The sequence below is a fragment of the Pan paniscus genome, chromosome 2, assembly GCF_029289425.2.
Source record: "Pan paniscus chromosome 2, NHGRI_mPanPan1-v2.0_pri, whole genome shotgun sequence".
Taxonomy (NCBI): domain Eukaryota; kingdom Metazoa; phylum Chordata; class Mammalia; order Primates; family Hominidae; genus Pan; species Pan paniscus.
In genome coordinates, this window is record NC_085926.1 from 190843476 (window position 1) to 190857200 (window position 13725).

General features: G+C 44.7%; 1 protein-coding gene across 1 annotated transcript in view; it reads right to left on the reverse strand.

Annotated features, from left to right (window-relative positions):
* The window catches only part of MB21D2 (Mab-21 domain containing 2), a 119906-nt gene extending 114674 nt beyond the window's left edge, over positions 1-5232 (reverse strand). Inside the window, exon 1 of the mRNA XM_003807661.6 lies at positions 4524-5232. Within this exon, the coding sequence (XP_003807709.1) occupies positions 4524-4734 (211 nt within the window). The 5' untranslated portion in view covers positions 4735-5232. The remainder of the gene's footprint in view (positions 1-4523) is intronic.
* Positions 5233-13725: the final 8493 nt, after the last annotated feature.

The following is a 13725-nucleotide window of genomic DNA, read 5'->3' on the forward strand; positions in this document are numbered from 1 at the left end:
AGTTCACTGGATCTTCTAAGAAAGTACATTTTTATCCCAGCACTCTAGGAGGTCAAAGCAGGAGGAATGCTTGAACTCAGGGGTGTGAGACCAGCCTGGGCAACATGGCGAAACCCTGTCTCTACCAAAAATACAAAAAACTAGCCAGGTGTGGTGTTACACGCCTGCACTCCTAGCTACTTGGGAGGCTGGGGTGGGAGGATCACTTGAGCCCAGGAAGTAGAGGTTGCAGTGAGCTGAGACTGTACCACTGCACTCTAGCCTAGGTGACAGAGCGAGACCCTGTCTCAAATAAATAAATAAATAAACAAATAAATAAATAAACAAACATGTATTTAAATAATAAACTCACGTATATATTCTTTTTTAGTTAGCAAAGTAATTTCACATTCTGACATAACAGTTCTGAAAAACAATGCTTACTGTTATCCATGTTTAATAAATGAAAAAACTGGCCAGGCATGGTGGCTCATGCCTATAATACCAGCACTTTGGGAGGCCAAGCCAGAAGGATCACTTGAGGCCAGGATTTTGAGACCAGCCTGGGCAACATAGTGAGACTCCATCTACACAAAAATTTTAAAAAATAAAAAATTAGCTGGGCACGGTGGTACACATCTCTAGTCCTAGCCACTAGGGAGGCTGAGACAGGAAGATAGCTTACGCCTAGGAATTTGAGGCTGCGGTGAGCCATGATCATACTATTGCACTCCAGGCTGGGCAACGGAGCAAGATCCTGTCTCAAAAAAAGAGAGAGAAAATACTAAGACCACACAGCCAACAAGAGGCAGACTGGGAATGAAACTATAGATTTTAACATTTTATTATAATTACTATGATTTTCTCAATCAAAAATTCAAATAGGAGATCTTATTATAGAATACTTGAACTCAGACTGTTCCAGAAATCTACTTATATTATGCTAAAACTTATAGCTAAAATCGAAACAAAATCCTGAAAGAAGTGATTTTTTAAAACAAAGCCTTTCCTCTGGATTTTATGCATCTATTCTTAACAGTCTCAAGTAGGAGAAGAGGAACATGTTTTAGAGTAAGGCTGACCTGAGTTTCAGCAGCATCTCTACCATCTATTAGCTTTGTGACCCTGGATATCCACTTTCTTCACCCCACTAAATTTCAATATCTTCATCTATGTAATGGGAAAGCAATACCTCCTCAAAAGTCTATGTGAAGTTCCTGGCCCTGAGAAGACGATTAGTAAATGATTAACTACCGTAAAAATCATGCCATGGTACCGACCACTTGGTCTGTAGGTTAGGTGACGGCTTCTTTCCTGCCTTCTCCAGCATCTGCATACCCCCTTTTCTGCATCTGTTCAATGGGGACACAAAGCAGTCTCTATCGAACCTCACCAGGGAATGAAGATAACAAAAGAGCTGGCAGAGACATTATGCTAATACCAAATATTATTAAAACATTAATGAACTCTGGCAATTTCCCTGAATTTTGATAAATGGTGTTTATTATGCACTGCCAGCCTTTCGCACAGTCTGGGCTCTCAAATATTAACTAGATAATAACACCAATCATTCTCCTAAAAGGCCAAAGTACAGAGGAATAAGAAGTGAATCTAGACAATTGCAGCTAACACCTGCCTCCAAAAAAAAATCAGAATCTCTGTACAAACAGAGAACATCAGGACACATCCCAGAGACCACAGTGACCACCAGCAAGCTCAGATCAACCCCACAGCCTGTGCAGAACCCTGCTTTGATAAGACAGTGGAGTGTCTTGGTGTTGACAGGTCATTGATTATGACAGCTGTCTACCACCTCCTTGCTCTTCAGTGTAAAATTCCTCCGAACTAGACAAAATGAAAAGGATCTGTGAAGCTGGAGGGGCTTCAGACTTGGCTAACAATCTTACACAAAAAGAGAGTAACATGCCTCACCCCAGCCAACTGCCTGAAACATGAGGCAGTATTTTTCTCAGCTCCACTAAAGAGGCTTGCACCCAATTCGTGGCTGGCCACTTCATTCTGTGTGAGGGGATAATATCTGTAAGCTGCTAACAATCCCCAGGTGCAGCTCAGATACACAACAAAGCCAAGAGGACTTGCCACCCCCCGCACCCCCGCCCTGAAATGAGGGCCTGGTACCACCCAAGTAACACCTTAACAAGCTAGGGGTCATTAAGAGACCTCATTTGCATAGTCATCAAAGAACCAAAGCTATGGCAAGTGAAACAAAGTGTATAAAAAAATGATTTTGTTCCTTAAGCCAAGCCAAAATCTGCTTTAGAAAAAGTAAATCCACATAGGAACCCTTGCTGTCGCCAAACCTCCACTTGTGTAGAGCAGCCAGCATCTCATTAAAGGAAAGCAAGGAACTCGCAAATGAATGCAGCACCACACACAGGCAAGCAAGCTCATTTCGCCATCTGCCTTCTAGTGTCCAGAGGGGCAAAAGGCTTAAATGACACTCTCCGGAATCTTCTCTCCTGCAGGTGGAAATGCTAAATTCCCAGGGGGCAAGAAAGACTGCTTGCAAGGTCAACTGGGTAAAAAGGAATAGAAGCAAATCTAGTTTACCTGTCAACACAATGCCACCCATGACATTAAACACATGCAAAAATTAAGCACCCTAGAATACTTTACTTTTTTATACTTGGATAAAAGCTTTGCTGATTCAGTGTATCAGCTTTGGAGTTAAGCACAGAAGTTCCTAATGAGCCAGGCACTTAAATTTACCCTCCCTACATTATCCCATTTCCTGACCTATGACTACCCTAACTGGTGGTGACCCAGTACCTTCTTCTAGTAAATGACCTACGCAAGTGACATCAGAACTGATCTGGGGGCTGTATTAACACAATGGCAGACTTCCATTATTTATGCCACAGAGAAAGGCTATGATGAACTAAACAACTTAAGTAACTGCGCTCAGCCTTCTGTGTGTGGCCCCACCTTCCTGACAATCACTGTGTTGGCTTTTGGCTTTGTAAGCATTTTAGGCTTCCCTCTGGAAGCTCACTCCTACCAGGTTATATATATATATTTAATTCATCTATTCATCTAAATAGTTGAACGGTTGAATCTCTCAATAGTTTTTCAACCTCATACGCAACGTAAGATACACTTGAAGAGTGCGGCGCAAAAGGTAAAAACCAGCCTAGAGTTTTAACATGTTTCATCTAACTTCCCAACGCGTGAACAACTACCAGCGGACACAGACACGTTCAGTCTGTATTACCCCCTCCTTGGGCAGTGAGGAAGAAGAAAACCTAGAAGGAAGAAGGTATCCCAGGATAGAAGCAGCAACAGCCGGCTGAAACCCAATTAGATTGCAGGAGAAAGAGAAAAGCCCTGTCTTCCTCTGTGGCCAAAAGACCTTTCCCAATCAAATTTTTCAACACCTGGAAAATTGGCTTATCTATTTGTAGAGAGCACCCAGAGACGAGCGTTAGAGCAGCGCTACCCTGGAGTACCAGTTCTGCGGAATGTTGACCGCCGGCCACGCACCGCATGACAGCCACGGATCCACTGGCGGAGCCGCAAGCTACAACCCAGGCGCCTGGCAAACTCACACTACACCTCAGTAGCAATAATCCCAACGGCAGGACACCTGGGGAGGGTGGGCTCGGTCTCCCGGGCCTGGCTCAATTATGTTCCTTTACACAGCATTCAATCATGTTTCAGGAGCCGTAGGTGAGGGGCTGGAGGTGGGAGTGGGGGACACATTTTCTAGCCCCCGACGTCTCCGCGGTTGGAAACTCTGGGCACCTCTTTCGGCCAGCGCTAAGACAATACACAAAGAGCAGGGAACCGGCGCTCCTCTGCGGCCAGAGCTCCGCGCCTAAGTCACGGAAGAGCTGGGAATTAAGAATTCCGAGCTCAGCGAGAGCCCTGAAGAAGCACCGGAAATGCTTCCGATCGCTTCATAAGAGAAGTCAATTTGCAAATCAAAGTTGCAGGAACTCCGGACGCCTAGACTACTTCAGCGGGTTACTCGGGAACACCCAACAAGTTTGGCCACCGGGGGCTCGGCATGACAGCGCCGCGCCGCGAGACCACAGAAGCAACTTGTCGCTCGGGCGCCAAGCCAGAGCCCTGAGCCGTCTCCGCTCCCAAGCTCGGGAGAGCACCCAAGAGCCGGCGTCGGGAAAGCGGAGGTCCCTGCCTCCGGCAGCCAAATCCCTCCACTGAAGGCACCTCAGGGGCTCACCTGGACTGCACTCGCTTCCAGGGGCTTCCCCCAACAGTGCAACGCTTCACCGCGAACGCCTCACCTGCCTGCCAGCCTCCGGTGGCGGAGAAATTAACAAAAGAGCAAGCGAATAGGGGGAAAGGGAGACCCGGCGTAAAGTATAGTAAGGAGGGGAGGGCAGGCAGCTCGGCTTTCGGCAGAGAAAGAAGAGAGGCGGAACAGAGATGGCTTATACCCAAGGCACCGGCTCGGGAAGGCAACCGAGAAGGGAAGAGGTCGAGAAGGGGGAATGGGTTTTCTACTCCGCTTCCCATCACACACACACACGCACACACACCTCCCCCTTTTTCCTCCTTACCCAGCATGGAAAAGATGAAATCCTTGGCTGTGTGAATCTCCAGCGCTCTCTGGTCGTCGTATTCCCGCTGGTCGTGCTTCGTAAATTCTTGGATGAGTTTGTTCAATTCCTCCACCCGAGCTCCCGACCTGAAATCCAGCTCCGGGAACGCAGGCTTGTTGTTACAGCCCAGGGAGGCTGCCTTGCTGGCGGTGGGAGCCGCCATCTTCATGCAAAACGCGCCGAGTAGCAGCTCCGCGGCAGCGCAGCACCCACCCCCGCCCCCCACCCCGCCCCCCTGGGCCTCCTCCCCTCGCAGGCCCCCAGGCTTTGGCCCCGGCTCGTGGGCGGGTTGGCGGGCGGGCGTCTGGGCGGGCAGTCCCCCGCTCCGTGCGCTCTGGGCGTGCGAGCTTCGGGAGGAGCTGGACTGCAGCGAGGGTGCGTGTGTGGCCCCGACACCCTTTTCTCCGGCCCCACGCCCGCCCCGATGCTGCGCGTCCCTGCCCTGCCCTGGCCCTCGCTGGCAGCGGCAACGCCGGTCGTAGAGCCAACTGGAGCCTCCCCCGGGCGAGGAAAGTGAAGTGGAAACAATGTGAAATTCACCAGCTCTGAAATCAACAAGCTGCCGGCTCCGGTGTTACGGAGCCAGCACCAGCGTCTCCATTTAAAGGGACAGCGCACCCAGTGGAAAGGAAAATAAATAAATGACAGAGGTCTGCACGCATATACCACTTGCCAATCCGTGCTTGGGAAGACGCGCGAGGTGTGGATGCATTCTTTCTCCACCTCCACGGCCGTCCCCCCGTCCCCTTTCTGGGCAGGGTTTGCCAAGCGCATTCAAGAAGAAAGTCTTCCTCCGTTTGATTTTAAGGGCGGTGTCCTGGGGGAGGACATCTCTGTGCGCGTTTACCTCTCTATCCCAAGAACTCCAATACCTTTAAATAGTAAAGGAAACTGCCTTAAGGAATATGAAACCTGTCTTCTACCCTTTTCCTCTTGGATTGCCAAGATGATAGGATTGAGCGTATCAAAAAAGAGGGTCGACATCTAACCCAGTATTGGCACTCCCACTAACCCCTAGAATATCCCTACCTTTGCCCAAGGTAATTAATGACCTGAATAACAGCTTATTTATCTTAACATATAATGAGTTAATGAGATTCAACCTACTCTAATATAAAGATAGGGAAACTGAAGTGTGGGTGTGGGAGAGGGGAAACAATGTATTGCCCCAGGTTCCAAGAAATGTTGAATGACAAGATGAAAATTTTCTCATTCAACAGATAAAATTTGAGTACGCACTATTTGCCAGATGGAGTGACAGAATGTGACAGTGATAGCCAAAAGACATGGCTCCTACCATGGAGTTAGGCTTACATGACAAGGCAGGTTCAATCTAAGTCATAGTCCTTTAGGCAGAATAGAGTCTCAGAGGTGGTTTTAGTGTTTATGGGGTGTATCATTCAAACACTTAGGAGGCCCATTGGCTCTGAGAAACATAGGTTATCTTCCTCCCTAATTCTCCAAAATCTCTCTTCTCTATCCCACAGTCCCTGATTTAGATCAGGTCTGTTTCACTTTCTTACCCGAGTTCTCATGGCCAAGAATACAAATTGTTTTGTTAGACATGGAAGGAAGTACAGACTCTTCCCTGGCTTCCCCTATAAAATGGGAATAATAATTCCTGTCTCACAGGTTGTTATAAGGATTACGTGAGATAAAACAGGTCAAGAACTTAGTACAAGGACTGACATAATAAGTACTTAGCTATTATCAGCTTCTACTATTATTGTTATTAATTCTTTCACTTTTCCTCAATCTAGTAACAACTTGTTGCCAGAGTGATCTTTAGAAAACACAGACCTGACCACTGACCTCCCCCTGGAATTCCTCTCTTCTTTACTCCGTTTACACCAAAACCAATTCGCGTCTGCCTTTTTCTTACAGCTTTCCGGAGACCCTCCCCTCAAGCTGGTGGCAACTTTTCCTTCCTCAGAACCTACTCTCAGAAGCTTTCATATGATGCTAATGAATTTTGACCTTGCTTCATCATTGTTTTTTGTTTTGGGTTGTGTGTGTGTGTGTGTTTGTTTGTTTCTGAGACAGGGTCTTCCTCTGTAGCCCAGGCCAGAGTGCAGTGGCACAATCGTGGCTCACAGCAACCTCAACCTCCTGGGATTAAATAGTGCTTGCATCTAGGTCTCTCAAAGGGATTACAGGTGTGAGCCACCACACCTGACCACTTCATCATTGTTAATGCAAGTTTTAGACTAAAAGATTCTTGGGGATGAGGGCTACATCTTATTCGTCTTTGTATTTCCTGCAGCATATGGTCCTACCGAAGGGTCCTCTATGTTTATTGAATCAAGTAATGAGTGAAGAATTGTGGCATAAGCAGTTAATTTCTCTTACTTTTCGTTTCCTTCTCTTTGAAACACACTTCCTCACCCACTCAGTATGAAAGAGAGAGGATCCATGCCTAGATAAATGCTGGTGGACTGATGAGGAAGAGACTTAAAAGCTCTGGTTTTTAGGCAGGGCGTGGTGGTTCACACCTCTAATCCCAGTACTTTGGAGGCCGAGGCGGGCAGATTGCCTGAGCTCAGGAGTTCGAGACCAGCCTGGGTAACACGATGAAATCCCGTCTCTACTAAACAATTAATTACAAAATTAATTAAATACAAAAAATTAGCCAGGTGTGGCGGCATGCGCCTGTAGTCCCAGCTACTTGGGAGGCTGAGGCAGGAGAATTGCTTGAACCCGGGAGGCGGAAGTTGCAGTGAGCCGAGATCGCGCCACTGTACTCCACCCTGGGTGACAGAGTGAGACTCCATCTCCAAACAAACAAACAAACAAAAAGCAAGCTCTGGCTTTTGCAGCTCTGCTATGCTGCCCTGACTTCTCATCCTGAGAGGACATTAACATTACCTGGGCAGTACTAGAAGCCACATAAGTGTTTGGAACTCCAGCACAAAGTGATCCACTCCCATCTGTCAGTGCTTCACTAGTGATCAGTGGCAGGCACCTGTGCGACAGCTGGCTGAGGCAGTCATTCCATAGAGCAGAATGGTTCTAGTTACCTCCAAACCATGTACAGTTAGAAATACTTCAGACAACGAAATCAAAACACTTTTTATTTGTTAATTTCAAACATATGAATGAGGCATCACTAATATTCCCTTATTTTTACCTTTTCTTATGATATTTATATCCATAAAGAAACAGGTTGTTAGCAGAAAGTATTCCTGTTGTGCCGTAGTGCTGGACCCTGGGGGTTTGAATGAGTGAGTGGTCTCTCTGATGTTCCTCATTGTCTGTTCTCCTTCCCGTCAGCCAGATCAGAATTCTATGAATCATGGACCCTCAGTGAGCCCGCATATCCAGATAATGTAGTTGGATGGTAAACTAACACCTTCCTAGGCTCTAATAGAACACTGATAAGATTGTGTCAATATCCCTTGTTGAATTAGAAGAATAGAGAAAAACGATCAAAAACCATAATTTCCTGAATTGCTCTATTGGGAGACTTTTTAACCTCTGAGCTTCTCAAGGGCAAGTACTGTGTTTCTTCACCTGTGTAAACACTGCATTTAATTTAGTTCTTGACCCATCTTATGACCTTAGTTTATATGTTCAAATGAATATATAAAAGAATGAATGAAGCCGGGCACGATGACTCACATCTGTAATCCCAGCACTTTAGGAGGCCAAGGCGGGCAGATCACAAGGTCAGGAGTTCAAGACCAGCCTGGCCAACATAGTGAAACCCCATCTCTACTAAAAATTCAAAACTTAGCTAGGCATGGTGGCATGCACCTGTAGTCCCAGCTAGTTGAGAGGCTGAGGCAGGAGAATCGCTTGAACCCGGGAGGTGGAAGTTATGGTGAGCCGAGTTTGCACCACTGCACTCCAGCCTGGGCAACAGAGGGAGACTCCGTCTCAGAAAAAATAATAATAAAAAAGAATGAACTAATACCATCCCTCAAAGTCCAAGAAGTCAGAATTTAGGTGATTTTTGCTACAATTTAAATATCTCAATGTAAGCTATCTATGGTTTCCCAGTATTTAGTTAAGTGTTGTCATAAATGTAAGTATTTCTGCATGCATTTAATTAAATGCCCCAATTTTTATGCCTTTTTCTCCCTGTGTATGTTATATGACCTAAGAGAAGGAAGGGAGATAGAGAGGAAGGTGGAGAGAGAGAGAAAATCATTATTAGAAGATGTTAAAGAGTGTCTGAGCCTTGTAATAAAAATGCATATCTCTAGAATTTTGACAGATGGACAAAGGTCAGTGGAGTGTACCATCTAAACAAGCACTAAGGTAGGCTTTTCCTTTGCTGGCTCTTGCAGCATCAAACAGAACAGAGTAACAGCCTGCATTTCCAAACTGCTGTCACACCTAGAGGTAGAACTTGCCCTTCTACTCCCAACTCCCAAATTTTATTAGCATGTGAAAGAAGTCTTCATCTTGCTTCTCTGGAGCTGTTTGTTGTTAAATACAGCTCTGAAGTTCTGTGGCAAACTCTCAGCCATGAATAACTGGGCTGTGCAGAGCCTGCATTAAAAATAGCAAGCTCCACATCCACATGATGGATTAACAAAATATAATTTTAAACAAAGATTCTCTGGTCTGACGGAGATTTAAATAGCAGCCTAGGCTACAAGATCTGGCCTTCTTGGGCAGCTGGATTTTCAATAAAAGTCTAACAAATGGAAGTGGCCTGGGTTTTTTATGATTTGAAATGCAGGCAGGAAAAAGAGAGGCAAACATCACAGACATGTGGAATGTTGACAGTAGAAGGAACTTAGATGATAAATTCCATCTACCCCCCTTATTTACCAGATGGGAGAATGAGGGCACAGAAAGAGAAGGGAAACTTGACTAAATAGTAGAGACAATTCTGTTTCTATTTTTCATACTAACTTTAAATTTACTAAATATTTGTTACTGTGTTTCCAGACTGCCAGAAGGAACATGAAAAATGCCACGAAATTTGATCAAAATTATAATTTAAAAAATAAAAATAAAAACAGGAGAGTGGCCCTTGGGCAAAATGCACTCATTTCACTTGAAGTTAAATCTCAGTAAACCAGAAACTGCTGACATTTGGAATTACTTGGCTACTGATTTTTCCTGGCAATAGGTAGACAATCAAGACTACAGCTAAATCTCTTTGGTAGTCATAAACAGAGGTGCGCACGTCCCTGCTTGGGGCAAATCGGGCACTGTTATTTCTAATGAGATTAGGCCGTTGAATTTTTTTTTTTTTTTTTTTTTTTTTTTTTTTTTTTTTTTGAGACGGAGTTTCGCTTTGTTGCCCAGGCTGGAGTGCAGTGACACTATCTCAGCTCACTGCCACCTCCACCTTCTGGGTCCTGATTCAAGCAATTCTCCTCCCTCAGCCTCTGGAGTAGCTGGGATTACAGGCACGCACCACCACACCCGGCTAATTTTGGTATTTTTAGTAGAGACAGGGAATCACCATGTTGGCCAGACTGGCCTTGAACTCCTGACCTCATGATCTGCCCACCTCAGCCTCCCAAAGTGCTGGGATTACAGACGTGAGCCACCGCGCCCGGCCTTAGGCCATTGAAATATTAGCGAGGTCCCCAGAACAATATAAATAACCCTCTCTATTCAGACTATTCAGTCCTAATAAAGTGAGGCCCACGTGAAGCCCACCTGCTCTGATGTGTTCACATGGTTCAGAGGGCCTAGTCCCAGCTTCTCCCTCAACCCTGTATCCTCATAACCTTGAGGGCGTGAGTGATCTAGCTATGGAGAAAAGTGCAGCAATGTAAATCTCTCTACTGAGTCTCTCATTTTATTCTCTGCTCTCTCTCTCCCCCAACCCTGTACTCTAATGACCTTGAGGGTGTGAATGATGTAGCTATGGAGAAAAGTGCAGCAATATCAATCTCTTCATCCAGTCTCTTGTTTTATTCTCTGCTCCTGCTATACTCAGGGAAGCAAAATCTGTGCGTGTGAAAAGAAGGAAATGAACTCTAGGGATGGAAATAACAATATCTGATAGCAATTATTAACGATTCCTCATGATAATAGAGCACTTTACAGTTCAACAAAGCGCTCATCACAAAATTCATTTATCAGTTCCTCACAGCCTCCTACTGAAGCAGGTTAGTGAGGACTATTATTATTTTTTGCATTTTGGAAATAAGAAACTAAAACTCAGAGAGATGGTGAAGTTTGTGGCTAATTGTCATCCTTCAGCTCTCTATTTAGATGTCATTTCCTTGCAAAGAGCTTTTTCTGGATCTCCTCCACCCCCACACACCCAGGTCTAGGTCAGGTAAATTCCTTTGTAGACTCTCCTTCCCTCTGGACTTACGTCACTGTTCGTTCTCACACTTCCTTGTATCTGCCTGATAACTTTCCTGTTTCCCTCACAAAAATGTATGCAACACTGTCTGTCTGGATCACAGACTATCACCAGTACCTCTTACCGGATGTGTAGAACATAGTAGATATTCAATAAATGTTTGATTAAAAAGTAGATGCAGGCTCAGACCCCACATTTGAGTCTTTTGATTTACAATCCAAGTTCTTTCCATGAAACCTCACTGAATCTGTTGTTAGCACCCATTGAGTATACAGAAAAACACCAATAATCTCTCACATTTTAGAGAATGGGTACGCTTTATCAGCATTTCACATACACAATCTGATTCCAAATTTTGATTCAAGTTACCTTACTGTAAACAAAGCCTTTTGTTCCTCTTCTCTCTACCTTAAAATCTAAGCTCAGGCCCTTTGCTCAATAAAGTTTACGACAAAATAACTTTAAAAATTAAGTTCATATTTTCAATTCTTCTCTCTTTTGGGAAAACCCATTTGACTTAAACTCTACACATCAGGTAAGAAAGGGCATAGTAATAATTGCAGGTAATTTAAAATATCTCAAAAAATCCTCTTTGCATATTACGACTGCCTTAACCCCATCAGCTGTTCTGGTGAAACGGTGAGGCCCTCATAACCAATCAATCCGTTGATACTGTTACATTTTGTTCTGGCTCTTGAACTTGCCAAAAGGCCCTATTCTGGGTTCTCCACACCAATCCGTATCCTACTTTACATATACTCTGGGTACTGGATCAAGTGCCAAGGATAGACCATAATCCTTTGTCATGGGAAAAGTGGAGCTGTTTGGCTTGCTTTGCTGTGGTCAATTAGTTAATTAAATATAAATTAATTTAGTTTTTTTTTCTCCTATGTGGCTTCAGAGGGTGGAACCAGGAGGGATTGATGGCAGCTACGGACATAAAACTTTGACTGAGGATGTGGAAGCATTTTCTCACAATGAGAGCCACTCTGCACTGAATAGGCTGCTTTGTGAATTAGTAAACTCCCCATCACAGAAGGTGTTCAGGGCTGTGTTATCCACCCATCAGGGTTATGCTAGGTTCCTAAGTTAGTAAAGAGCTTAGACTATGGCCTCTGAAATGTCTTTCAACTCTGAGAAGCTCTGACTCTATGATCCATTTTCAGTTAACAGGAAAACTGAAAACTAGCTTCCTACAAGGAGTCACTCCATGACAGAGCTATGTTCTGCACTAAACACAAGGCGTCTGAGATCTATTTTCATGTAAGGCCCAACGAAGATCAAGGATTATGTCTTTTATTTTTCTAGGCTTAAAAATACATATTTCCTTGTTTCTGGCTTTTGTTTTCTTTTTCTTTTTTTTTTGAGACGGAGTCTCCCTCTGTCGCCCAGGCTGGAGGGCAGTGGCGCCATCTCGGCTCACTGCAACCTCCGCTCCTGGGTTCAGGCCATTCTCCTGCCTCAGCCTCCCGAGTAGCTGGGATTAGAGGAGCCCGCCACCACGTCCGGCTACTTTTTTGTATTTTCAGTAGAGACGGGGTTTCACCATGTTAGCCAGGATGGTCTCGATCTCCTGACCTTGTGATCCGCCCGCCTCGGCCTCCCAAAGTGCTGGGATTACAAGCGTGAGCCACCGTGCCCAGCCGTTTCTGGCTTTCTTACTGTCCAATTCTAGCAGGTTATTTCACTCCACCCGATACAAAGAAGTTCTGTAGTACAGAAACATGCCACAGACATCATATACATACCGTGCAACCCAAATTTATATTTGGAGAAGTTCTCAGTAAAAAGAAAGGGTCTTTCTTTAACATATTAATTTACATGCTCATTGTTTAATGATAGAAGCCAGTTCTCTGAGCACATCTATACCATTGGCAAAGGAATTGTTATAATGCCTGTTTTGTTTTCTAGATCTCGTCAAAAAAAAAAAAAAAAAAAAAGCTGGGCACGATGGCTCACGCCTGTAATCCCAGCATTTTGGGAAGCTGAGGCGGGCAGATCACAAAGTCAAGAGATCGAGACCATCCTGGCTAACACGGTGAAACCCTGTCTCTACTAAAAATACAAAAATTAGCCGGGCGTGGTGGCGGGCGCCTGTAGTCCCAGCTACTCAGGAGGCTGAGGCAGGAGAATGGCGTGAACCTGGGAGGCAGAGGTTGCAGTGAGCCGAGATCGCGCCACTGCACTCCAGCCTGGGGACAGAGGGAGACTCCTTCACAGAAAAACAAAAACAAAAACAAAACCTTTCTAAACCCTACACTGTAAGAAGTTTATTGAAAAACTTGGCTTCCTTTTTTTTTTTTACCTCCAACCATACTCAGTACAGCACAAGAATAGCAGGAGTTGTTTCCCCTGATCTGAGACCTGGTGTGTTGAGTTGTGGTCCAAAGCTAATTTTAAATTCCAAATGTATAACCTGGAGAGAGACAGAGAGAAAGAGAGAGAGAGAGGATATGAAGAAAATTGTGATGTTCCTTCAGCCCTGACAATATTATCACACACACAGCCATAAATATACTTTCTGGACCATGACTTCTAATTCTGCTTACTCTGTTAGTACTTTCTAAGCAGCAGAAAAAAATACCCTCACACCCTTTACATTCTCTAATGTTTCTTTATAGTCTAATAGAAAAAAATGAGAGAGAGAAAAAAAGGAAGAAAGATAGACTAAAAGAAAACATAGCTCCCTTATTCTATCTAATTTGTGATTATTCTTGTCTATTTAAACTATCTTGGGGATATGAGTACATGCATTTTATTGAGATTTGCCTTAATTTTTTTTTTTTTTTTGGAGACAATCTCACTCTGTCACCCAGGCCAGAGTGCAGTGGTGTGAACTCTGTTCACTGCAACCTCTGCCTCCCAGGTTCAAGCAATTCT